This window comes from Lagenorhynchus albirostris, chromosome 2, assembly GCF_949774975.1.
Source record: "Lagenorhynchus albirostris chromosome 2, mLagAlb1.1, whole genome shotgun sequence".
In the NCBI taxonomy this organism is placed as follows: domain Eukaryota; kingdom Metazoa; phylum Chordata; class Mammalia; order Artiodactyla; family Delphinidae; genus Lagenorhynchus; species Lagenorhynchus albirostris.
Window position 1 is genome coordinate 105,098,570 of NC_083096.1, and position 26,386 is coordinate 105,124,955.

The window sequence follows — 26,386 nt, forward strand, 5'->3', positions numbered from 1 at the left end:
TATCTTAGCTTATCACTTTCCTTTTCTAATTACTAAATGCTTTCTTGGGTCAGCATTGCTTAATACATGCAGAGAAATCCTTAAGTCCAAACTCTTTGTTGATAGTGAGAGGTTAAGATTTTGTTAACTTTTTAAGTTGTAATGAGTATATCAGAATGTCTTAAGTATTATTTAAATAAATTCTACATGTTTTTACTTTTTTTTTACTCTGTCTCTTAATGCATAACATGATGAAGCAATCCACATCAGGTAAGAAACAGTACATTATTTGGATTTTGTATATTAGCACTTTCATCTGTCTGCTTATTAGTATTCTCATTCAGCATTTTAAAGGACAGGATGAATAATCAGTACCCCAGGGTTTTTTCAAGAATCCTGCTGTCTTTTCAGTGTAGTTCTTCAACATTCTTAGGTGCCTACTCTGGTCAAGTCAGAATGCTAAGTTCTAGGATACAAAAATGATTAAGAAATAATCCCCATCATCAGGAGCTAACAAGAGGTAAAATATATGTACAGCAACCAACCATTCCGTATTTTTCCAGACAGTACTGATTTTAAATATTCCAGTGTTAAATCATATCATTTGGAAAAAACATATCTATTAATATAAACTCAGGGACTTCCCTGGCGGCCCAGTGGTAAAGACTCCATGCTTCTACTAGAGGGGGTGCGGGTTGGATTCCTGGTCAGGGAACTAAGATCCATCATGCCTGTGCAGCACGGCCAATAATAATAATAATAATAATGGTAATAATAATAAAAAGTCAAATATACATGTGTGTGTGAATCACTACAATATTAAGGTATGTGTGAATATATTTATGCCTGTTGATTTATTTAAAATGTTATAAAAGTTATAAAAATGGTTTGTAAAAATGCTAATATTTTAAAGTATTAATATCAAAATAATACTGGAAAACAAAAAAAATACTTTCAAAAATAAAAGAAGCAATTTTGATTTTTTTGTTATAGGATTATTTGGGGGTTTTGTTCTGGTGAATGTAACTAATTTATTATCAAAATGGTCAAGCTACAGATAAATTTGGAAGCATATTTGAGAGGCTTTATTGATCACCTAGTCTTGGGATACAACTAAACAAATAATTGAAACTAAGAAACTTAATATGCATGGTGGATAATGTTTGTTTTTAGATTTATACCCCTCCTTGTTCCCTAAAGATTTTGAGGCAGTTTGTATGAATATATATAATACAAAAATAACCAAAAATTAGGTTAATTAAGCCAAATGAAATTGCTGATACTTGACTTTCACTTACAAAAATGGCAATATCATATGATTCAATCTAACAGTTAAAATAATTAGTTCTTGGACTTTTATTTAATAATAGACATTTTAATTTAAGTGTAAGATATATACAGAAAAATGCATAAATCCTAAGTGTCCAGCTTGATGAATTATCACAAAAATGAACATGCCCATTTAACCTTCCACCAAGGTCAAGAACTAGAACCTTGCCAGCATTTCAAAAGTCTCCTTGTCACTCTTCCACTCACTGCCTAGTTTTTAACCTTATACTAATGAAATCAGACAGAATGGATTATTTTGTGTTTGGCTTCCTTTGCTCAGTACTGTGAGATTTATGTTGTTCCATGTAGCAGTAATTGTTCATTCATTTTTGTTACTCTATTGTGTCAATTATATGACTATTCCATAACTTATTTACTCATTCTACTGTTATTTCCGTTTGGGGTTATTATGAATAAAATTGCTATGAACCCTGTTATAAATTTTTTTAGTGTATTATATTTATTTCTGTTGTTCATATACTTAAGAATGGAATTGCTGAGTGACTTATTATTTATCGTTCAAACCAGGCCACTTTTGAGAATGAAAATAGTTTGTCCCAAGCAAACTGTAATCTGTGATTATTTTAGGTGTAGGGTATGTAGATAGATGGTCAACTTTAGTAAATACTGCCAAACCATTTTCAAAAGTGCTTTTACCGATTTACACTTCTACCACCAGTTTACTTCTACCACCAGTTTACATTCCATGTCTTCGCTAATGTGATTGGACAGCTGAAAATTCAATGTTGTATTTTCTAATAAGAACCTGGAATGAATTTAATCAGTGTGATCCGTTAAGGGACCATTAATTTGCTTTAACGACCAACCTGGCAGAAGGTAAGGCAAAAGTTTTCTTGCAAAAATTAAAGAGCTTATGTTACAGCACTTTGGAAAATGGCTTGGCAATTTACTAGAGCTTAACACAATGACCCAGCAATTATATTCAAGAGAAATGAGTGCTTATATTCACCAAAAAAACATATTTAAGAATGTTTCTAGCAGCCTTATATGCAGTAGGCTGGAGACAACCCAGAAAGCCTTTAACATTATAATGGATAGTTAAATTTTGATATGTTCACATAGTGGAATACAACATGGCACTGAAAAAGAGTGAACAACTGCTATACATGCCAACGTAGATGAATCTCACAAACATAATGTCGAGTAACAGGGGCCAGACACAAGTGAGTACATACCACATGTTTCTTTATATTAAGTCTGAGAACAGGCAATACTATTTTATGGTGATAGATGTCAGAGTAGTGGCTACCTTTGAGGGAATGTAGGGTTATCACTCAGAGAAGAAGGGATACAAGGAAGCCTCCTGGGGTGTTGGAAGCATTCTGTATCTTGATCCAGATGGTAGTTACATGGGCATATACATAAGTAAAAGTTTATCAACCTGTACACTTAAAATCTGTGTGCTTTTTACTGTGTTTTATCTTTTTAAAGAACACGAGCCTAAACATTACCTTGAAACAAACATACTCTCAAAATTTTCTCAAGCAGTTTTGATATTATAGCATTGTGGTCATAGAAGAATACCACAGAACATCTCATTTTTTTTAATTGATAGATTTATTTTGGGGAACAGTCTTACACTTACAGAAAAATTGATCAGAAAATGCAGAGGTACACCCCCTCAATGCCTTTCCACAGTTCCCCCTATGCACATCTTGTGTTAGTGTCATACATAGGCTAATATATGATATATTATTAACCAAAGTCCTTATTTACTTTAGGATGCACTCTTTGTGTTGTACAATACGTTCTGTGGGTTTTTACAAATGTATGATGACTTGTATCTACCATTACAGTATCATACAGAAGCGTTGCACTGCCAAACAATCTCTTGTGCTCTACCTATTTATTCTTCCTTCTCTCTCTTTGAACCTCTAGCAACCACTGGTCTACTTACTGTCTCCATCATTTTGCCTTTTCCAAAATGTTATATGGGTGGAATCATACAGTATTTAGCCTTTTCAGATTGACTTCTTTGACTTAGCAATTTGCACTGCCCAACACCCTTAGCAGGCTAATATTAAACTGTTTAACAGTTCTTCAGACCTCTCTCTTGCCTCCATACTTTTAGTACACGCTTCATCTCTTTAATGGGACCTTTCCAATGTGTGTGACACCATGCGATACTTTCTAACCAGAAAGAATTACTGGTACAGACTCAGTCATTTGGAGAGAAACCAGGACCCTACTCAAAGATTTGGAAGGGGTCCACTCCTAAGAAAGGTACATTTCGTGTGTGTGTGTGTGTGTGTGTGTGTGTGTTAAAGCTCCTGAGTTGTTTCCCTAGAGGCCTCTCCTGTAGAGTGTAGACCAAAGACAGGCCTGGAAAATCTTATTTTTAACAAATTTCTAAGATGGTCTTATCAGGGAAGTTTGAAAAATAATATTTTGGGGAGAGTTTGTTTTTCTGGCTCTAGTTATTTTAAACAGGTTTATTGAGATATAATTTACATATCATAAAGTTCTTCCATTTTAAGTGTAAAATTCAGTAGCTTTTAGTATATTTATAGAGTTGTGTGACCATAACCACAATCTAATTTTGGAATATTTCTATCACCCCAGAAAGAAACCTCATGTCCATTTTCAGCCATTCCCTTTGTCCTCCCCCCACTTCCCTAGTCGCAGGCAGCCACTAATCTACTTTCTGTCTCTGTGGACTTGCCTGTTCTGGACATTTCATATAAATGGAATCATGCAATATGTCGTCTTTTATATTTGGCTTCTTTGACTCAGCTTAATGTTTTTGAGGTTCATTCATATATCACTACTTCATTCCTTTTTATTGCCAAATAGCATTCAATTGTATGGAAATAGTGTCTTATTGTGATCATTTTATCTGCGTACATTTATTCAAATGATTGTCTTCGTTTTTTCATTTTCTTGGTGTGGTCTCTTATGCGTAACTCTCCTCTAATACAGTGTAAATCTCCTGTTATGTGTTAATCTTTTCTTTTCAAACAATTTACATGTACTACTAATTTCACCTTCTTGAAGAAATCTTTCCTCTGGCCTGCTGTTCTCCTTCAAAGAGGTCTGACTGCCTGGAGGTCTGCACAGATGTCATCTTGGGAGCTTTTTTTATTATTGTAGGAATTCCTTTTGCCTCACTTTTGTATTAGACTTCCTTTTTCCTGGATCAAAAACAAAAGGATGTCTTTCTTGGTGTACTTCATTTTGGTGGAGCATATCACCTACCTTTTGGTGTGGGGGAGGGGGAGAAAAACGATGGAAGATAAACTATAAAAGGATTTATCTGATTCCGGTTCAAGTCCTTTAAGCTTTTAACTCATATTTTAGTCTCACATTTAATTGATAGTTTGTATGGGTATAAAAAAAATTTTTAAGGTAATTACAACTTTTTAAAATATAGGTTAGAAATGTTTTTCTCAGAATTTTGGAGGCATTGCTGTAATTGTCTGATACCATTCTGATTCTTAATCTTTTATGTAAAACTTGTTGTTTTGGGCTGGATACTTTGTCTTTTCTTTGTTCCCAGTGTCCTGAAATTTTATTGTGATGTACTGTAGTATAGGTCTACTTTTATCCATTGTCCTGGGCACTTGACAGCTTTTTCAATTTCAAAGCACATGTCTTTCAGGTCAGAGAAATTTATGTCTAAGACCCTTTTTTAGAATATCACTTTTTTTTTTTTTTTTTTACATGGATGCAGCATCAAGTTTTCTTCTCCACAAATAGTCTGTTAACTTCTAGTTTCTTTTTTTCTGGTTTCTCTTAGATGCTTTCCTCAAATGTCTGGTAATACTTTACTCTCTACGCAAACTTTAAGACTAAAGAACTTAAGGACTTCCCTGGTGGCGTAGTGGTTAAGAATCTGCCTGCCAATGCAGGGTACACGGGTTCGAGCTCTGGCCCGGGAAGATCCCACATGCCACGGAGCAACTAAGCCCGTGTGCCACAACTACTGAGCCTGTGCTCTAGAGCCCGTGGGCCACAACTACGGAGCCCGCGTGCCTGGAGCCCATGCTCCGCAACAAGAGAAGCCACTGCAATGAGAAGCCCGCGCACCACAACAAAGAGTAGCCCCCGCTCACCACAGCTAGAGAAAGCCAGCGCGCAGCAACGAAGACCCAACGCAGCCAAAAATAAAAAAAATAAAAAAGACTAAAGAACTTAAAAATCTGACGGGAAGTTCTGAATGCCTGGGTAGGATTCATTGACTATGACCGTCATTGTAGGATGATCCTGCTGAGATTCTTCTTTGGGGAATCCAGAGATTCCTGAATCCCTTTACATACAATTCAGAGACTCCTGGTGCCTCTTTTTCCTTGGTGAATCTCAAAAGTACTTCTAGGCACATTCATTGACTTTAAAACCTATGTCTAATTTCACCCAGAAAAATAATACATTTTTTTCTTTTCCACGATATGAGTGTATTTCACAATTGAAGTTTTTGTCATTGCTGTTCCCAGTGTCACGAAGATATTCCTATAGTCTTTAACCTAAAATTAGAAAGACAGTGGGCCTCAAAAGGGTATGCTCCATCTAGTATGTATGTATACTTTTCAAGACAAAAGGCAGTAGCTTTTGTCAGATTCTTTATCCTGTGATTGACCCAAAAAAGATGTCAAACAAAACCAAACAAAAAAAATGGCCTAAAGAGTGGTCCTTATCCTAGGATGTACATCAAAATTACTCAGCTTTTTTGAACATATACATTCGTAGACTCTACCCTTAGACCAGAAGAAAGTTTCAGGAAAAGAGGTTTCAACAGACCGCTCCTTGTTTCAACCGCCACATAGTAGAATTGGCCCACAACAGCTTGGTTGTACTACTGAAAGATGGTGTCCATTTGTGTATACCAGACACAAACAGGTAGATGTTCATAGTTCAGGAGCACTTTTGTCCTGCATAATTGATAGTTGCATTTCAGGTAAATCAACTCCTTTCTGAGTCAGCCCCATTTGGTTTGAACATAGGATCTGCCACAGTGATTCTCTGAATACATCAAAATCTCCTGAGATGCTTGTAAAAAATATACTCTCCATATTTGGGATCCTTAAATCTGGGGAGCGATTCTACATTTTTAATAGGCATACTTGGTTATCCTAATGCTAATGCTCAGTGGGCCATGTTCTGAGATATGCTAATCTAAGTTTGTTATTGGTAATATCCCTGAAAGTTTTTCTAGGGGGGTTGGGTTAAGAAGGTTACTTGTCTGCTTTTTGTTGTTGTTGTTTTCTTTCTTTCTTTTTATTTGGCCACACCATGCGGCATGCGGGATCCTAGTTCCCCCGACCAGGGATCAAACCCATGCCCCCTGCAGTGGAAGCACAGCATCTTAACCAGTGGACCACCAGGGAAGTCTCTGTTGTTGTTTAAATATAATTAATTCCCAAGAGTCTAGTAATAAGGGTAAGCAGTACAGCTCTTAGATGCAGGCAACCAAGACAGCACTTTAGAGGGCCCAGCTCTGGTCCTCTCCCAGCCAAACCCCTTTTCACAGGATGCCCTCCCAGAGGACATCCGCACCTGAAGTCTAACCCCTCTGAGACCATACTCTGCGTACTCAGTACCCTGGAATTCCTTGCCCAGATGTCTACCTTCAGGGCCTACCACAGGCCTCTTCCCTTTCAGAACCAGTATGCACACTCCTAGGTCCAGGGGATAACTAGGATATAGCTTCAGTTTTACCGTCCCTTACCTTCACAGTTTTCTTCTTTCCACCAAAAAATTTCTCGATGTCTTCGCTGTTCTACATTAGCAGTTCTCAAAGAAGCAATAATTGCATCTCCTTTGACAGTGAATAAATGACCCTTCAATCTGTAGTCCACTTTATATAATATTTGAGGTCGATTATTACATTTGTTAGGAGGGTACTATGTTTTAATTGCAATAAATTTTGGTAGAGCAAAGAAAAGCATAGCTTTCCAAACAATTGGGAAGTTGTGGTTCCTCCGCCATACTCCTCCTTTATAGCCAGGAAGAAGGAAGACACGTGCTCTATATTATTTCTTCAAAAAGGGTTTGGGGACAAGAAAAAGGAAGACATCAACTGACTTAATTTTACACTTGGAGCTATAAATCATGTGTTGCAATATGGTGATAGGATGTTGCATCAGAGTGTGGCAGTTGTAGTAATGCAGTGTGTATCACAACCACGGAGAGGTCTTTGTGGTGCTCTGTGCCCTTTCCCTAAAGATTCAACTCCAAGTTTATATCCAAGTTTATATCCCTTCTGCTATGCCAAAGAGGAAGGTTTTACTTAAATTACATTGTACCTCACTATGATGTTCTCTTAGCCTAGGGCACAGGAATTTCTTAATGGCTGAAGGTTTACCTGAGGCAGACATCGTTGTGTTGAGTCCCAGCATCCCTCTTGTTTCCCATTGTCACATACCAACAGGGAAGTGCTAGGGTTTCTTCACTTCTTCCTGGAAGAATATCAGGAAAGCTAGGAGGTGTTATGGCAAAGCTGTAATGTCTTTACTCTCAGAACCGTTAGTTTTGAAAGTGTATGTAATATTTCCTGAATATTTCACATTGTCTTTATCTCAAGATTCGAAAGATAGTGACCAGGAATTTGTCCTGGAGAAACAAAATTGCAGGTTGATAGTAATGATAAGGACAAGAGACATGGAGTATATTTTTAGCAAATTCTTGATAATAAAGGTAGATTTTGATAGTTAATGGTTTTTATTGTTTTGGATTTTTTTTAACTCTTCTACTTTATCGTAGGAGAAAATTCATGGTGTATGAGATAAACAGGTGATAATATCAAAATTAAATTTTATGTTTAAAACATAAGCCCTTGAGGAGAAGCTGATGTCTTAATTATATGATAGTGGATGTGGTAGTATCTATGGTGGTGGGTTTGGGAATTTGTGGGAATTTAGGCAAAGAAGTGGCAGATGATGAAAAGAAATCACCCTTAATACTGATAAAACTGGTTTGGGAGAATGTGGTTTTGATGTGTGCAACAATGGGTTTTTCAATACTGAACTCTAGAATTTGTCAGACTTGGCCGCCCCCTGAGTAATAGGTGGCATTTGATCTGCATAGCCCTTCCCACACAGGGTATGGCCCTATAAAATTCCAGGGATAGAGAAACAGAACCTGGTTCCCAAAGATGGAAAGAGAGGGAAAAGAGCTGAGCAATATGTGCCATTCCTCTTCCCTACCCCTGGTGAAAGAAGTCACTCCTTCTCCCTGGGAGGAATAGGGGAGAGAAGGCAAAAATGTTATACATCACTGGCCTTCCCTCTACACAGAAGGACATAGCAATAGTGGGAAGAAGCATTTCTGCCCTAATTGAGTGATAGTGGTATGGTGGTCTTTAGGATATTATAACAGGATGGAGACTCCTAGCAAATTTTATTGATTTGTAAACCATTATCATCATTCACAAAATTATGGAGACATGCTCTAAGACAGTGTGTGTGATAGTTCAGAGTATTGTCTTTATTAAGTCCATATCTTCTACAGATGTACATTGAAATATTTGCAGGTGAACTGATAGGATGGCTGGGATTTACCTCAAAATAATCCAGGAACAAGAGAGGCATATTGTAACAAGATTGTCCATGATGTGTTAGATGTTGAAATTAAGTGATGGGCACATGGAGTTCATGTTATCTCTAGTATAACAAAGGTTCCATTTGAATCTAAACTTGGGTATTAGCTATGTGTCCTCAGCAAGCTACACTACCTGAGTCTCTATTTCCTAATGTCTAAAATGAAGATAATAAAATCAACCACACAGGACTGTTGTGGTGATTCAATTAAAATAAGTTATCTGCTCATTGCATAACACGTGAGAGTCACTAAAAAATTGGTGGTTACTATTTATATCCATAAATGGAAAAAGATCAGGGTATCTTCTTACTTAAACATGAAATGTTTGCTTTCTTGGAGTGTGTATATTTCCCCAAGTTGAGTATATTAACTTGGATTTTGTTTCAACAGCTCAGGTGCCTAAAAGGCCAGAGGGGCTTCTCCGGCCAACCCCCTTTTGATGGAATCCACATCGTCAGCCATTTAATAGGAGATGATGAATCATTCCATTCCTCTGATGAAGAGTTCATAGGTAATTCCTTACAGGAAAGTGGCATTGGTTTTCCTTTGCACAGAAAATCTGGCCTGATGTCTTTGGACCCTACTGTGGCAGATGGTAGTGAAAGCGAAGCAGAAGACAGTGCGCTGAAGACCAGAGAGAGCAGTGAAGTGGTTCAAAAGGAGCGGCCCCTGAGAAGCGAGTCGTACTCAACCACTGTCTGACCATCACTGTGACCTAGACTGTGGATTTTTTTAAGGGATCAGTTATCATGACTAAGGGTTTTTGGAACATATCTGTTTCATATGTATATATATATAAATATATATATTTTACAATCTTAACTGCCTTTTTATCTTTGCCAAATCTTCACCACTGACTTACCATTGCTATAAAGTAGAGTGGAATATGGTTAATGGGAAAAATAAGGTTCTAGCAGTATTACTAAATATTAATGTTTCTTGTTTAGAAAATGCAATTATATCTATATGTGGGAACGATTTTGAAGTTCAGAACTGTGGAAAATTGAATTTTCTTCAGACAAAACTGTTCTTGTGCAATACTTTATGCTCAGTGAACAAATTGTATATTTATGTTTATCAGTTTGTTTTCAGGGTGGCTGTCTACACACATTTGACCGAGACATACATCTGATTTATCTTGGTTTTTTTGTGTTTGGGGAATTTTTTTTTCAACTAAAATTACTGCTTTATTAGTGGGTCATTGAAAATTCCCAAACGCAAAGCCTTTTTTTCACATAATTTTATAAACACAAATTAATGGTTATCTGTCTTGAGAATTCTAAATTTTGTTTTAATTTCAGATTTTTATGTGCACCTGATGCTTCTGTATGTTGCCTACCAGTCAGAGTAGTAAGTTAACTACAAATATACTGGGTTTTTGTACATATTTATAAATCTGCACCATGCAACATTGAACATTTTATGTGGAGAATGTATCTGTTGCAAGATGACTGCCTTCACTATTATAAAAGGACCTCTGTAAATAATAGGTTAAAAGAAAATTGAAAATAAAACCAAACACTAATACTTTAATAGCTTTAGAATTTTGCTTAGCATTCAACAGTAGCAGATTCATAACTGATGCTTGTTCAAAGACACTATTGATGAAATCTTTTACTTCATGTGTATGTAACTAATAAATTTTTCATGATTAGAGAGATAATAGCACACATTACTTAGTGCTAATATTCTACTTAATATAATTTAATCAATGGACTGAGGTCCAAAATACACAGCAATTGTATCTGCAAATAATCTACGAACATTATCTTCAGATTCTCTAGTTACTAATCTATAGATAAAGCAAGCCATAAGAATCCTTTCCTACCAATTCTTTATTATCTAGACTTTTTTTCCCCAGAAAACTGAATGCCTGTCATTGATAAATTAGAGGAAACACCCAAACTACACTTGTACTATGGAAAGACTACAAAAATGTGTTGACTGGATGCTTTCTACTCTCATTTTCATCAGCAGCCTACGGAAAAAAAATAAATAACCTTCAAGAATAAGAGGAAGGTAGAATTCGGTAAATATGGAGGTACAGTTTTGCACCATACGTTGCATGCAGAGAAGAAAAAAATTACATGACACAATGGAACAGAAGAGACAAAAATAGTTTTCTGTCTAAACCAAGGAGTTAAGCCTTAGGGTGCATCGTAGGCAAGAGTTTCCCAGCAAACCCTTTATAGCCGTTTTGCTTGAGAAACAAGATTGAAAACATGCCTATTGTCTCCATAGCTCCAGGCTAAATTCTAGTGGTTAAGTAATTTACCTGTGGTCACAAGTTAGTGAGTAATCAGAGCCAAGATTTTAATCCAAGTCGCTGGGACACCAAAGCATTTGAAAAGGCTCAGCTAATGAATTTCTCAATTCCCTGCTTTTCTGACAGCTAATGTGATTTAAATAAGTTTGATTTAAATTGTTTCCTGAATATATTATATAGATATGTATCTATACGTATAGATATGCAAGTATCAACACTCATAAGCTTTACGCAGCTCATGAACATAGATACTACTCCTAGAATTGTCTGACTGGTGCCTTTGGGATTCTCTTTTGGGGTTCATTGCTGTCAGTCTAGAGGCTGTTGATGCCCAAGTGAAATGAGATGATTCATGGCCACATGATTGCTTTGACCCCCCACATCAAGAAATCGGAATGATCCAGCCCATGAGCCAGTTCCAGCCAACATCCTGTTTTCACATGACCCACAAGCTAAGAATGATTTTTACATTTTTAAAGAGTTGAGGAAAAAATCAAAATAATAATATTTTGTGTCACATGAAAATCATATGACCTTCAAATTTCAGTGTCTAAGTTTTATTGGCGCATACCCATGCTTATTCATTTGCATGTTGTCTGTGGCTGCTTTTGTGCCACAGTAGCAAAGTTGAGTAGCTTAAAATATCTATTATCTGTCCCTTTAGAGAAAGTTCGCAGACCTTAATTTAGATACTCTAAAATGTAGGTTTACCTCTTCAGTTTGTCTCAAGTAGAAGACTGAACCATTTGCTTTTGCTGTTGAGCTAATGGTTTGGAAACCTAAAATTTCCTGGTGGATCCTATACTTATAACTATTCAACATGGAGAGTGTGTCAGCTATTTTAGATTGCAAAGTCTTCGAAGCCATAGACAAATTTGGAAGGGTATCTGTGCCTTTGGAAATGGAGAAAGAAAGGAAAGAATACCAGAATCCTAGCACTGTTCTTGAAAGCATGCATCATTGATTGACCTTTAGGTTTATGCTTTATGCTTCACTGAGTCAGTGTTATAATTTGACTTTAAAAGTAAGAACATCTTTCTAGAACCATGTTTCAATTCTAAACTTTGAAAGATATTCTTAAAGAATTTCCTAAGTACTGTTTCTGGTTAGGAATTAGTTGTTAAAAGAATCATGGTAAGTAAACCTTACTCTGTTGAGACTCTTGTAATTTGGATAATGAAAAACTAGAAATGACAATCTTCTCATTCAAGATCTTTGATTCAAATACTCCTTAGAAGGGTTTAAAATCTTCCTGGCCTTTAGGATGTAATAGGATAACTTACTCCCTTGGGATAGTTACTTTCTGGTGTCATTGCCATCCTGGGTTGAAATGCTGAGAGAGACTACAGGTCACCTGAATAAAATGGAAATTGCATTGAGGTGATGAAACAGAGACCTTAAAGATCAAGAAAATATTTCAACAGCCTTTTAAAAAATTAGTGGTAAATTTTTTCTTCCTGGAAAAATAAGTCAAAGATGTAACTTTACACAATTTCTACCCTTTTTATTGATAGATATTAAGCATTCAATGTTTGATGACTAATTGAGACACCAAGTCCTAACTAACTGGTTGGCTATTTGGGGAAGGAAAAAACAACTTTTTCTTAGCTCTGGAATGTAATGCAGCTTGTTACTCTCCAGATAGTGCCTTTGATTGAAAACAAGGTCTAGACCTTTTAAAGTATTTTATTTCTGACACCATAAGAAATGATTTGGTTCCTCATTCTTCTTTATCTTTACATAGTGCACTATAATTTTCAAATTTAAAGTAAAATGAGTGTATGAATCGTGTGTTAGTAAAGCCCTTTTATGACCAGCTTGATTTTTGTGTAAGTACCAAGTGTCAACAGCTAACATTTCATGAAATCAGTGATTTACTTTGTGAAAACAATGAGCTTTAGCCTGAAAATTATTGCTGCTCTGTCGTTAATGAAACAGTAAGTTTTTTAAATTAATTTTAATTTAATTCATTCTACTGAAATTAAATTTTCTGATTAAAAATGGAGTGAATGCTCTTTATAATCCAACTTTTTACATCAATCCATTGATCTACCTACCCCTTCTTTTCACTTCAAAGAGAGGATAGACTAATACATTAGATATACTATAGAGATGCAAAATTATAATGTATTTCATTTTACTGTTGGAATTTCTTATTGTAACATTGTATGATAACCTGAAATGTTTACTTGTGCCTTTGCTTTAAACAATTAAAGTTTTCCATTTTATAAGAATTTCTGTTTCCTTAAACTATTCAACTTAAAAGGGGATAGGCATCAAAAAAAAAAAACTGTTTAAAAATGTGTGGCCTAACATCAGATATTCATGAGTAAGGCTTGTGCTCCATGGGTACAGGGACCATATCCACGTGTTCCACCTATGTGTAACTAGTGCCAAACAGAGAGCCTAGTATATATTTTTCGGTTTAATGAAAGGCCTAATACCTGAATTTGTTATTTCCTTCAGTAACATGGTAATTTTTTGAAAATAGTACTGGCAATATTTTCATCTCACATTGTGTTTTAGGTTATTAAATTAACTAGCAACTAATTCAATAAATATATTTAAATATATAATTTGAATATACATAGGTAATTATAAAAAGAAAGTTATGCCTTCTGCATCATCACAATGTTAATAATCATTTAATTCAGAAGCAGTAGTTCATTGTATATATATTATATATACAATTGTATAAAATGTAATTTATAATCCAGGGTTTCCTACCTTGGCACTATTGACAATTGGGGCCAAGTTGTTGCAGGTGGCTGTCCTGTACATTGTAGAATGTTTATCATCATTCCTGAGCTCTACCCACTAAATGCCAGTAGCACCCTCTCTTTCAGTTAGTTGTGTCTCGCTGCCAAAAGTAGGGAGGACTGGAATGAAAATCACCCCTGGTTGAGAATCTCTGGTATATATTTAGAAGTGAGTCAAAAAACAAAAAGCCACTAGGGCTAAAACTAAAAATATATACATCTATTGAAGATGGATATCAAATTTGTTTCTAGTAGCTGGTGAGAAAAGTAAAACCTGAACCACAGTGAGGTGCCTCTTCACACTTATTAGAATGGCTATTAAGACACACACACACACACATACACACACTAACAAGTGTTGGTAAGGATATGGGAAAATTGGAACCCTTGTCCATAGCTGCAGGGAAAGTAAAATGGTGCAGCCATTGTGGAAAAGTTTTTGCAGTTCCTCAGAAAAGGTAACCATAGACTTACCATATGATCCAGCATTGCCACTTCTAGATATATACTCAAAAGAAAACAGGGACTCAAACAGATATTTGTGCAACAATGTTCATAATAGCATTATTCACAATAGCCAGAAGGTGGAAACAACAAATGACCATCAACAGATGAATGGGTAAATAAAATGTGGTATATACCTACAATGGAATATTATTCAAGTATAAAAAGAAGTGAAATTTTCTTTTTTTTTTTGGCCGCGCCATGCGGCTTGTGGGACCTTAGTTCCCCCATCAGGGACTGAACCTGGGCCCCAGCAGTGAAAGCACTGAGTCCTAACCACTGGACTGCCAGGGAATTCCCCGGAATGAAATTCTGATACATGCTACAACATGGATGAACCTTGAAAAATGCTAAGTGAAATACACCAGACATATAGTGTGATTCCACTGATTTGAAGTACCTAGAATAGCAAATTTATAGACAGATATATCAACACAAGTATTTCTGTACTTCTGTACATGTCTAACACGTAGACATTAACCATGGGATAGTGGTGTAGGAGAAAGGGAAGTTATTGTTTAATGGATACAGAGCTTATGTTTGGGATGATGAAAAAGTTCTGGAAATGGATAGTGGTGATGGTTGCACAACACTGCATGGATTTAATGCCGCCAAATTGTACACTTAAAAATGGTTGAGGGGCTTCCCTGGTGGCGCAGTGGTTGAGAGTCCGCCTGCCGATGCAGGGGACACAGGTTCGTGCCCCGGTCCAGGAGGATCCCACATGCCGCGGAGCGGCTGCGCCCGTGAGCCATGGCCGCTGAGCCTGCGCGTCCGGAGCCTGTGCTCCGGCAACGGGAGAGGCCACAGCAGTGAGAGGCCCGTGTACCGCAAAAAAAAAAAAAAAAAAAAAAAAAAGGTTGAAACAGGGACTTTGGTGGGCCAGTGGTTAAGAATCCGCCTTCCAATGCAGGGGACGCAGGTTCAATCCCTGGTCAGGGAACTGAGATCCCACGTGCAGGGCAAGTAAGCCCTCGCACCGCAACTAGAGAGAGGCCATGTGCTGCAACAAAGAGCCTGAGCGCTGCAATGAACGATTCCGAGTGCCCCAACTAAGACCCGACAAAGCCAAATAAATAAATTTTCTTTAAATGGTTGAAACAGTTTTTAAAAAATAGGCATGTTGAGAACTTAGAGTCAGCTTATAAATTAAATATGTTCAAGTAAAGATATATAGAAGGAAAAAAACCTAATACCTGAAGACTTATAAAATTTGCAGTGTCCATGAAATAAAAAGGTTTTTTTAGGTGTAGAATTCTGGCACTAGACTGGGACTCGAGATTTGTGTTGTTGAAACCTGGACAAATCACAGAAATTTATGGCTTCCTTGCTGCTGCTGGTACACCAGACTCCTGGGGCCTTGCCCTTCCTGGAATGGGCTTCTGCCACATTCCCACAAGACTAGCTCCCTAACTACTCCTCTTCTCTACTCAAGTATCACCTGCACAGGAGGCCTTTCCTGACCCTTTTAAAAAGCCCATTCCCAGCTTTATTTTTCTCCATTGCATTGATAACTGTCTATGCATTTTACATCATCATTTGTTTTTGTCTGCCCACACTAGAATGCAAGCTTTATGATTTTTGTCTCTCTCCCCAGTATTCAGGACAGTATCTTGGCTCACAATAAATGTTTGTTGAATGAGTGAATGAATAGTTGAATAAATCACTGTACCTCAGTTTATTCACTATTAAAATGGGATAAACAACATCTGTGAAATATGAATATCAGTGGAAAACCCAGTGGAATCTCAGTGCAGCCAGCCTGACTCCAGAGTCCTCTAATTACTGAATACTGCTTTGGCGGAAGACACCCACCAGGCACTGTTGAGGAGGCAAAGATGAACCAGACCAACTCCTGTCCTCGCACGTGGAATGAGAGATACAAAGGTATGGATACAGTGCCATCGGAATTCAGAGATCACATCCAGCTTGGTGGAAGGGCCTCCTTCGTACTGCTTCCTGCTCTCTGCCCATCCAAAAGCCCCACCCTGCACCAGGGCAGGGCCCGTGATCCCTGCAACAACTGTTCTGTAAGTCCCATTGTCTCCTACCCAGTGACTTGCTCTTACCTAGGTGCTAATGTCTCCTGATCTGGGTGTATGGCTTCATCTCTTCTGCACTCTAGATTTTACCAAGGGTGTCTAGAAATGAAGCATCATAAACCAGCATGTGGGATTTCAGGCCCAGAGAATCCTTTTGTATCCTGAGTTGACTCTAACAAAGTAGCTACTACTGTGTCCACAGCACCCCCCCCCTTTGTCACCCAGGGCTGGCCACTTTTTCAGAGACTGCAAGGGATCTTCTTCTGAGGCTGTCCTCGTTAACAGGAGAGAGCAGGGCAGGTGGAAAGAAACTGGTTGACTTTCAAGATGTTGTTTCTCTGATTTTTTTTTTAAAGGAAATGCATACTGTACACATGAGAGACTCCAAGGCTGAGAGATGCCGTGGCAGTTGAGATGCACCTGGGAGCGCCTAACTGTTCCCTGCCTCTGCCGCAGGGGGTGGGACAGGCAGCCACTGTGTACAGCCCTCCACAGCAGACAGACCAGGGCAGCCCATCAAGTCATAGCATCTCGTCTCCTCCCCTACCAAGGACTCTTCTTTCTCTCCAGGCAAAGGCTTTCCTTGTCTCTTGGTATCATCTTTGTCACTCCCATCCAGGTCTGGAGTAGGGACCCCTCCTTGGTGTTTGCTGTACTTCAGTCTTCAAGGCACAACTCTGTGTGGACCTGCCTAACCCCAACCAGGCTGATTCTTCCCCGTGGGTAGAAGAGACGACAGCTATTCCCCACAGCCCTGCATTGTCCCTTCTATTTTGCATGTCTCGAAGTCCAGCTTCTACCCTCGTGCCCTTCACTGGAGCTCAGGATTGGGCCAACTACACTCCATTTACAAAGAGAGTTTTAAAACCTTTGGTGCATGAATAAATGTTTGTCTCTGCAGCCTTCTCTCTACAGATAAGCTTCTGGTCAGGCTTAAGCTGCTCAGCTTAAAGGAGTCTCTGAGCCATTTCCCTCTCCCCTGCCTCATCAGCCCACTGAGCTGCTGCCAGAACTGCAAAAGCAATCTGCCAGGTGATGCGGTGGAAACCCCAACAGTGAGGAGTCGTGATGTTCAGCATAAATTTACAAAGAAAAGCGTCAGGCATTTCCCCCCAGTTAACTTAGTTCAAAAGCTCAGGCCAGGTCCAGCTCTGCCCTATTCTGGCGAACTGCCTTCCAGTTGTGCTCTGTGGAGGGATGTCCCTGGCAGGCAGCTCCCCAGGCCAGTGCTGGGATTTGAGTAATCACAAGCCCAAGTCGGGTGTGTGGGAAGGTGTGTTGTTTGGTCTGGCTCACAGCCCTTGACACTCTGTAGCTATTTTAAACAGATCCCACAGCCTTTCATTTGCTTCACTAATTTCTCTAAAATAGAATTATTTGTGGGTCAAAATCGGAGAAGCTTCTTATTCATCACCAAACTGCTCTTTGATGAGACTGGAGACAACACAAGGCCCAGAGCCCAGAAGGGCTTGGCACATAGTAAGTGCTCAGTCAACGTTAGCTAACAGCGAGATGGTGCGTGGCATCTCTGAATCCCCAGAACCAGTACAGGCCACTCAGTTAGTATTCATGGATTTGAATGTCCCTTCTCCTGCCCTGACTTCTCATCTGCACTCCAGTTCTCTACTTCCACTATCTACATGGTATTTCCACATAAATATGTTTGAGGTGATGGGCCAACACTCTCTGTTTCCTAATTTCTGCCCGTAGTGGTAATTATACTACTTGTTGTTGTTGTTATTAACACATACCTTAGAATCTCATGGCTTACAACATCGTGTCTCACTCCTGCTACACGTCCATCAAAAGTTGGCTGCTGTTCTGCTCTCTGGGAACCAGGCTGATGAAGCCACTTCTATTCTTTTTTAAAATTTATTTATTTTATTTTTAGCTCTTTTGGGTCTTCATTGCTGCGCGTGGGCTTTCTCTAGTTGCAGCGAGCTGGAGCTACTCTTTGTTGCAGTGTGCGGGCTTCTCATTGTGGTGGCTTCTCTTGTTGTGGAGCACAGGCTCTAGGCACGGGCTTCAGTAGTTGTGGCATATGGGCTCAGTAATTGTGACTCATGGGCTCTAGAGTGCAGGCTCAGTAGTTGCGGTGCACGGGCTTAGTTGCTCTGTGGCATGTGGGATCTTCCCGGACCAGGACCCGAACCCGTGTCCCCTGCATTGGCAGGCGCATTCTTAACCACTGCGCCACCAGGGAAGCCCACCACTTCTATTTTGAACACTGTTGATTGTTAAGGCAGAGGGAAAAGTGATATGGTGAACAATATGCTGGCTCCCAAATCTTCTGCTGGGAAGCGATATACATCATTTTCATTGATGTATATCACTTAGCCATTTCATTGGCTAAGTCACACCACTAAGACTCCTCCAAGGAGAGGCAGTAAATATTTGGAAACATAGTACTTACTTTGTGCCAATAACTATTTTTAAATAACAGCTTTATTGTGATATAATTCACACACCATAAAATTTAGCCTGGGACTTCCCTGGCGATCCAGTGGTTAAGACTTTACCTTCCAGTGCACGGGGTATGGGTTCAATCCTTGGTCCCACATGCCTCACGGCCAAAAAAATAAAAAAATAAAACAGAAGCAATATTGTAACAAATTCAATAAAGACTTAAAAAATGGTCCATATCAAAAAAAATCTTGGAAAAAAATTTAGCCTTTTAAAGTATACAATTACATAATTTTTAGTGTATACACAGTTGTTCAATCATCGCCACTAGTAATAATGGTTCACACCAATTTTAGAATATTCACATCAATTTCAGAATATTTTCATCACTCCAAAAAGGAAACCCCATACCCACTAGCGGTCACTCTCTACTCTCTCCTTTCCCCAGCCCCTACTATTAGTAGGCAACTATTTTTTTCTGAATAATATTCCAGTATATGAGTATACCATATTTTGTTTATCCATTCATCAGTTGATAAACATGTGGGTTGTTACTAGCTCTTTGCTATTGTGAATTATGCTGCTTTGAATATTTGTGTACACATTTGTATGTGAACATAGGTTTCCAGTTCTCTTGGGTGTATACTTAGGAGTGGAATTTCTGGGTCATACGGTAACTCTGTTTAACATTTTGGGGAACTACCATACATATTTTACAACCCCACCAACAATGTATGAGCGTTCCAATTTCTCCACATCCTCAACACTTACTATTGTTTGTCCTTTTTATTTTAGGCATCCTAGTTGGGTGTGGAGTGATATCTAACTGTGGTTTTGATTTGCTTTTCCCTAATGATTAGTGATATTGAGCATCTTTTCATGTGCTTATTATTGACCCTTTATATATTTTCTTTGGAAGTGTCTATTTAAATCCCTTGTCCATTTTTTAATTGGGTTGTTTGTTTTTTTTATTTGTTGAATTAGTAAGAATACTTTGTATATTCTGCATACCAGTCCCGTATCAGATATATGGTTTACAAACATTCTTTCCTATTCCATGAGCTATCTTTTTCACTTTCTTAATGGTATCCTTTGAAGCACAAAAGTGTTTAATTTTGATGAAGTCAATTTTGTCTGTTTTTTCTTTTGTTGCTTGTGCTTTTGGTGTCATATCTAAGAAATTATTGCCTAATTCAAGGTCACTATGATTTATAGTTTTATATAAAGGAGTTATATAGTTTTAGCTCTTACATTTTGGTTGATGATCCATTTTGAATATGGTGTGAGGTAGGGGTGAATACTTTTTTTAAAAATAAATCTTTTATTTTGGAATAATTTTAGATTTGCAGTACAGTTGCAAAGATAGTGCAGTTCCCATATACCTTTCACCCAGCTTCCCCTAATGTCTAACATAACTATAGTACATTTGTCAAAATAAGACATTTTAAATGGTACAATAGGTTTAACTAAACTACAGACTTTATTCGGATCCCACCAGTTTTTCCACTTATGTACTTAATGTACTTTTTTTCTATTCCAGGATCTAATACAGGATAAAGCATTTCATTTAGCTAAGTACTTTTTATATATTAAGTAATTTAATCCTCACAACAATATAATTATCTTCACATTACAGAGGAAATAAAGGCATAAAGAGCTTAAGTAACTTACCCAAGGGTCATATTGCTAGTAAGTGATGGAATTTTTCTCATCTTTATCATCAATCCAAAATTCTAGGTAAATTACACTACATCCTTCAGTCACCTCCCAAGGAAGGTGCATGGGAGTTAAATGTTGTGAGATGTTGCTAGTCTGAAAATGTTTTTATTCTTTTTTATTCTATTTGATTGATAGTTTGGGCAATATGATACAGACTGCCTGATGTCCCCCAGTATCTTGGGGTTCTGAAATTTCACAATGATATCCTATGATATAGGACCTTTTTTCTTTGATTGTGTTGGGCCCCCACTGGATCCTTTCAATAAGGAGACTTATGTCCTTTAGATTTGGAAACATTGTCCTGATCTCTGTGATAATTTCCTTTCTATTCTATCAGTGGGATAGTGGGACCCCTGGATTGCTCCTCTTATTTTTCTGTCTTTTTCTCTCCTGTTTTCCTTATTTGTTTATTTAGTTAATTAGTTATCAAACTTGGGAATATATGTACACATTGTCATGTGACCTGATTTTTTAAACTTACCTTTTCCTACATATTTTAATGGCTATACATCACATGAACATTCTTTAATTTATTTGACCAATGTTCTGTTATTGGGCATGTGTTCCCTATTATTGCCATGAAACTGCTTAAAATAAGTTGTGACATATCTTTGCTTCCTTATGATATATTACTAAAAGTGGAATTCCCACATCAGGGAGTATGTATATTTTAAATACGTTTTTCTGACACATATTGCCAATTTATCCTCTACAAATTAACATTCTCATTAGTACTATAAAAGAATATTCATTTTCCTTATAGAGCGTACTTTTGGGAACAGGCTAATTGAAACTGAAGACGTATATTCTTTGTAAATGGAAACGTGGTATTGAATAAATTTGGGGGAAATTTTCCTCTCTAATCTGAGAGATTGCATCATATGTTGTAGTTATAACATATATTATTATTATGCTGCTAACCACCCTTAGAACGAATACTCTGGATCACATATAAAATTTTCTCTTCTCTGGCTTAACTAAGAGCATCCTTGTCATAGAGCTGTAATACCTAGGAATTAGATTAGGGTGGTTGATGCACTGACAAGAGTAAGGTGGCTGAGAGCTTTCAAACACCTGGTAATTTATCATTAGGTGAATTTTACATAAACTGCTTTGGATGTAGAAAACTCATAACCAGTTTTCCTGAAAATGAAGGTATCACTTTCCTAGTACATGATTTGTCAAGAACTACTGGTTGGCCAAGAAAACCTTCATAGGATTAATGATGAAACAACCAAAATCTGGAATGTCTACCTGACACTTACTTATAAAAGCAAAGATCTATAATTTTTCTTTGCCTCAAAACTGTTGCTAAGTAGAGTCCTTATTCTTTAGAGAGATGTCCTGAAATGTTTATAGGAGAAATGATATGATATTTGGGATTTACTTCAAAATAGTCAGGTGGAGGAGGGGAGCAGTGGATGGGGAGATAAATGATAAAATGAAACAAGTTTGGCCATAGATTTACTGTTGAAGCTGGGTGATGGGTACATGGGGTACATTTTACTATTCTATCTATATATGTTTGATATTTTCCATGAAAGCAAAACAAAAACAATAAAACCTTCTTTGCTATGAACTTTTGGAAGAAACTGAGACAGGCCATTAGATTTGGCACTTTGAAAATGATCTCCAAGGCAAGATGATGGAGTGGCAACCCAGATGTGAGCAGGCCCATGGGAGGCTCACTTTACCTAACTCTACAGACCATGGTCCATGGCCTGGATTTTTGTAGCTCCCAAGCCAATTTCTAACCAGAGCTCAGTAATGGTCTCCCACTTTAAGCAACTGGTTAAAAAATACAAATTCAGTATAGCACCTGAGGTCCTGAAAATAATCTAGATCTTGACTTGGGTGTATATCTATGTAAAAATTAGCCAAGCTATACTCTTAAGATTTATGCACTAATAAAGTACCCAAGACTTTATTTCTAGAGCTGTTTAACAATTGCTGTGAAATCACAAGCTCTGGTCCTTATAAACAAGAGGTATTTCTGACTTGTTCCCTCCACAGACATGACCATACCTGGCAGAAGAGCAGCATTTATTCTGTCTTTGAAAAAGCCAGCCTGATTAAAGGACCATCTAGTCTGTTTGCTTATTATAGTGGGGTAGCGTAACCAGAGTTAAAAATCTGGGCTTTAATATCAGATCCACTTAGGTTTGAATCCTGTTAACTAACTGTGTGACTTTGGGCAAAGTTACCTCTCAGCTTCAGTTTCCTCACCCATAAAATAGGAATAATAACAATAACACTGCCTACCTCATAGGGTTGTTGTAGTCAATGAGATAAAATGGGGAAAGAACTCATAGTCAACAACCAAAAAAATGAGTTATTATCTTGATTGACAAATTCTGAGCCTGGGTTTTTCTGGCTAGTGTTGTACATAAGGAATAGGCAGACTTTAGACGTAGCTTGTCTATTACATGCAACATAATATTCCTTTGACATTTTCTCAGCCTTTAGGTCTGTTGGCAGGAATTGGTTATGGAGCCATCTACACAAGTTCAACACAGATACACTCTATCCTGCGCCCTATTACACATATATTAAATCTTAAAGAACCTGAGCAATAAAACAGTTTTCATAGCTGAGCTTGACAACTCCCTTCTGTTGTAAAACAAAACAAAAAAAAAAAAGCAAGCACTTTTGTATATGCAGATAAACAAGTCTTATCATCTCAAACTCAGAGCTCTTGATAAAACCCTCTTGGGTAATTGCTGCCAGAGAAGGTATATACTTGCAAAATAAATTTACACTTGGTATGTATTCAGTAGGTATTTCTCATCTTTTTTTTTTTTGCGGTACGCGGGACTCTCACTGTCGTGGCCTCTCCCGTTGCGGAGCACAGGCTCCGGACGCGCAGGCTCAGCGGCCACGGCTCACGGGCCCAGCCGCTCCGCGGCATGTGGGATCTTCCCTGACCGGGGCACGAACCCGTGTCCCCTGCATCGGCGGGCAGACTCCCAACCACTGCGCCACCAGGAAAGCACCTATTTCTCATCTTTTAACTGGTTTATAATGTTAAAACAATGTTATGTAAGTTACTTGGTTTAATTATCTCCCTGTACATCACAGATACTTTACCCAGAGAGTAGATATGGTAGGAAGTAGCCCTACTAAAAGTTATGAATTCTGGGGATGATTAATTAGGATTATCTTTTGGTGTTAATATTTTTATTCAAATTTTATATTAAGGTTATGTTGGAGTTGAATCTAGTTAGAATTATTTGGATGTTCATTGCACTATTCTTTGAACTTTTCTGTATTGAAAATATAAAGTTAGAAAAATATCATTTTGGCCATGTTCTATGGATGTGAGCTTTTAGAGTCGAGTTTGTGTGCTACAAAGACTCAAAACAATTTCCTCAGGAAAAGTCTACACCTGACTTTGGTTTTCCCTTGTAGGTGAGAAAAGCCTTTTATCCAGCCAGCTGTCCTTAGGTACCTCAGCTTTCATAATAGGCTAGACTCTACCCTTGAATTGTCTATTAAGGCATGTGTGTCTGAATTTAGACAACTCAGGATAGCTACATTCCAGGATTTGGCTGGGAATATAATCTCATTTTGTCATTCAATATTTATTTTTTATTTTATTTATTTTAAATTATTTTATTTTATTTTATTTTTGGCTGCATTGGGTCTTTGTTGCTGCATGCGGGCTTTTCTCTGGTTGCAGCGAGCAGGGCTACTCTTCGTTGTGGTGTTCAGGCTTCTCATTGTGGCGGCTTCTCTTGTCGGGAGCATGGGCTCTAGGTGCGCGGGCTTCAGTAGTTGTGGCACATGGGCTCAGTAGTTGTGGCTCATGGGCTCTAGAGCGCAGGCTCAGTAGTTGTGGTGCACGGGCTTAGTTGCTCCACGGCATGTGGGATCTTCCCCTATCAGGGCTCCAACCCATGTCTCCTGCATTGGCAGGCGGATTCTTAACCACTGCGCCACCAGGGAAGCCATCCAATATTTATTAAAAACTCAGTAGGGAGAAGCAATTTTCAGGGAGGATTGTTTGAAGCATACATCAGCTTATGTGCTTTTTCAGACAGTCTAGTCTAAAACATATCCATGGATTAAACCAGATCATTAGACAACTGGTACCTTGCTAGACAGTGCCATAGTTTCCTAAAGTATAATTTTTACCAATTTGTGCTTTTCTGTGATATCAACACTGTGTGTTGAGTATTGCATCTATTATAAGGAAGTATGAAACATTGTTCATTTCTGTCTCACAATAGCCACTTTTTAGGATTCCAGAGAGAAATACAGCTGGTCTTGGTACCAAAAATAGTTAATAGTAATAGTTAATCTCAAGTTTGCTATTAGAAAGAAAGAGAGAGAGAAGAAAAAGAAAGAAAGAAAGAAAACATTTTGATCCACCTTCTCTGACTCCTTCCCAGAGAATCCAAGCAAAAACATGGAGAAATTTTGGCTAGACAAGCATCATGGAATATGCCAAAATCAAATAAATGCCTTTCTACAATCCAAACTACAAAATACTTCCCAAACCAGAAGGAAAAATGTCTGTGCAAAAAGTACATCACATTCTTCACAACTGGTCCAATATTTTGATGCTCCAAAATTCTAACCCCAGCCTCATGTATTTTGTTAATTTCAGATCTTTAGCAGAAACTGTGCAGTGGTGCTGACTGGTTGTACTCATCATGGTTCTCCAGAGAAATAGAACCAATAGGATATATCTAGATATATATGAGGAAATTTATTATAGGAATTGGCTCACACTGTTATGGAGGCCACGAAGTGCCACGATCTGCAAGCTGGAGAACCAGGAGACCAGTGGTATAATTCAGTCTGTGTCTAAGTGCCTGAGAACCAGGGCAGCTGATTGTGTAACTCCAGTTGGAGGCTGAAGGTCTGAAAACCAGAAATTCCAATGTCCAAGGCTAAGAGAAGATGAGAGAGAAGTGGTGGGGGGTGGAGAATTCACCCTTCCTCTCCACCTTTTTGTTCTATTAGGGCCTTCAATACACTGGATGATGCCAGCCCACTTTGTTAAGTGTGATCTTCTTTACTTTATCTACTGATGCAACGTTAATCTCTTTGAGAAACACCCTCACAGATACATCCAGAAATACCGTTTTACCAGCTATCTGGGTATCCCTTTGTCAAAGTGACACGAGAAATTAACTAACACACTGGTCAAAAGAAAAGTCCCTGGGGAATTCCCTGGAGGTCCAGTGGTTAAGACTCAGGCTTTCACTGCCATGAACCCAGGTTCGATCCCTGGTCAGGGAACTAAGATCCCACAAGCCATGCAGTGCAGCCAAAAAAGAAAAAAGGAAAAAGTCCCTGTATGCCAGGCCAAATGGCCATCTCAGAGGCCTGGGGTAGGAGGGAAATATTCTTCATTCATTAATTTTCTCTTTTATTTACCTTCCCTGCTATAGTCACTTCTTGGTGGGTAAAGGAGAGCAGAGGCCCCCATATCCATCTCTGTACCCCATATAGGGCACGGTACATGACATTCAACCAGTATTCACTAAATATTTGTTGAATTAAACTGAATCATACTGTTGAATCCACAGACCCCATCCTCCTGTGGAACAACTGGGCCAGCACTTGACTTTCCATCCTTCAGGCCTCAGGGACTGCTTTTAAACTCAGCTGCCACACTGTCACCCAGGTTACCATCCTGAGTCAGAGTTCATTCTGGTGCTGTCCCTTGTGTTTCCTTGTTGCCACCAGGACATTCTTCTACTAGTGAACAAAGAAGCCATGCAGTGCTCAAGCAAATCCCTGATTCGCACAGAAGCCCTGTTCATTCTTTCATCAGATATGTCTGGATTGGGGGTCATGTGCAGGGGGATGTGTGTGGTGGT

The 26,386-nt window shown here is 38.3% G+C and overlaps 1 protein-coding gene across 2 annotated transcripts in view; it reads left to right on the forward strand.

Moving 5' to 3' along the window:
- Positions 1-13,362, forward strand: part of EVI5 (ecotropic viral integration site 5) — a 205,972-nt gene extending 192,610 nt beyond the window's left edge. For both annotated transcript variants that reach the window (XM_060139567.1, XM_060139568.1), the window contains one exon: positions 9,253-13,362. In XM_060139567.1, the coding sequence (XP_059995550.1) occupies positions 9,253-9,564 (312 nt within the window). In that variant the 3' untranslated portion in view covers positions 9,565-13,362. The remainder of the gene's footprint in view (positions 1-9,252) is intronic.
- The last annotated feature ends 13,024 nt before the right edge of the window (positions 13,363-26,386 follow it).